This window comes from Larimichthys crocea, chromosome VIII (assembly GCF_000972845.2).
Source record: "Larimichthys crocea isolate SSNF chromosome VIII, L_crocea_2.0, whole genome shotgun sequence".
In the NCBI taxonomy this organism is placed as follows: Eukaryota; Metazoa; Chordata; class Actinopteri; family Sciaenidae; genus Larimichthys; species Larimichthys crocea.
The window spans coordinates 32,425,377-32,425,612 of record NC_040018.1 but is presented as its reverse complement, the minus strand read 5'-3'; the positions used below and the strand labels follow the sequence as shown (position 1 = coordinate 32,425,612).

Here is a 236-nt window from a genome sequence, read left to right as displayed (position 1 = left end):
ACTTACTCAAACTTCCTCAGAACCGGTTTGTCCAGATTTACATCAGAACTGCAGAGACACACACACAGAGCTGAACACACACACACACACAGAGCTGAACACACACACACACACACACACAGAGCTGAACACACACACGCACACACACGCACAGAGCTGAACACACACACGCACGCACACACACACGCACAGAGCTGAACACACACACGCACACACACACACACACACAGAGAGCT

The 236-nt window shown here is 50.8% G+C and overlaps 1 protein-coding gene across 4 annotated transcripts in view; it reads right to left on the bottom strand.

Annotated features, from left to right (window-relative positions):
* fhod1 (formin homology 2 domain containing 1) overlaps positions 1 to 236 on the bottom strand; it is a 21,390-nt gene that overhangs the window by 15,511 nt on the left and 5,643 nt on the right. For 2 of the 4 annotated variants that reach the window (XM_027281204.1, XM_027281206.1), the window contains one exon: positions 7 to 48. The exons of the other annotated variants lie outside the window; for them this stretch is intronic. In XM_027281204.1, the coding sequence (XP_027137005.1) occupies positions 7 to 48 (42 nt within the window). The remainder of the gene's footprint in view (positions 1 to 6; positions 49 to 236) is intronic. 4 annotated transcript variants of the gene reach the window in all.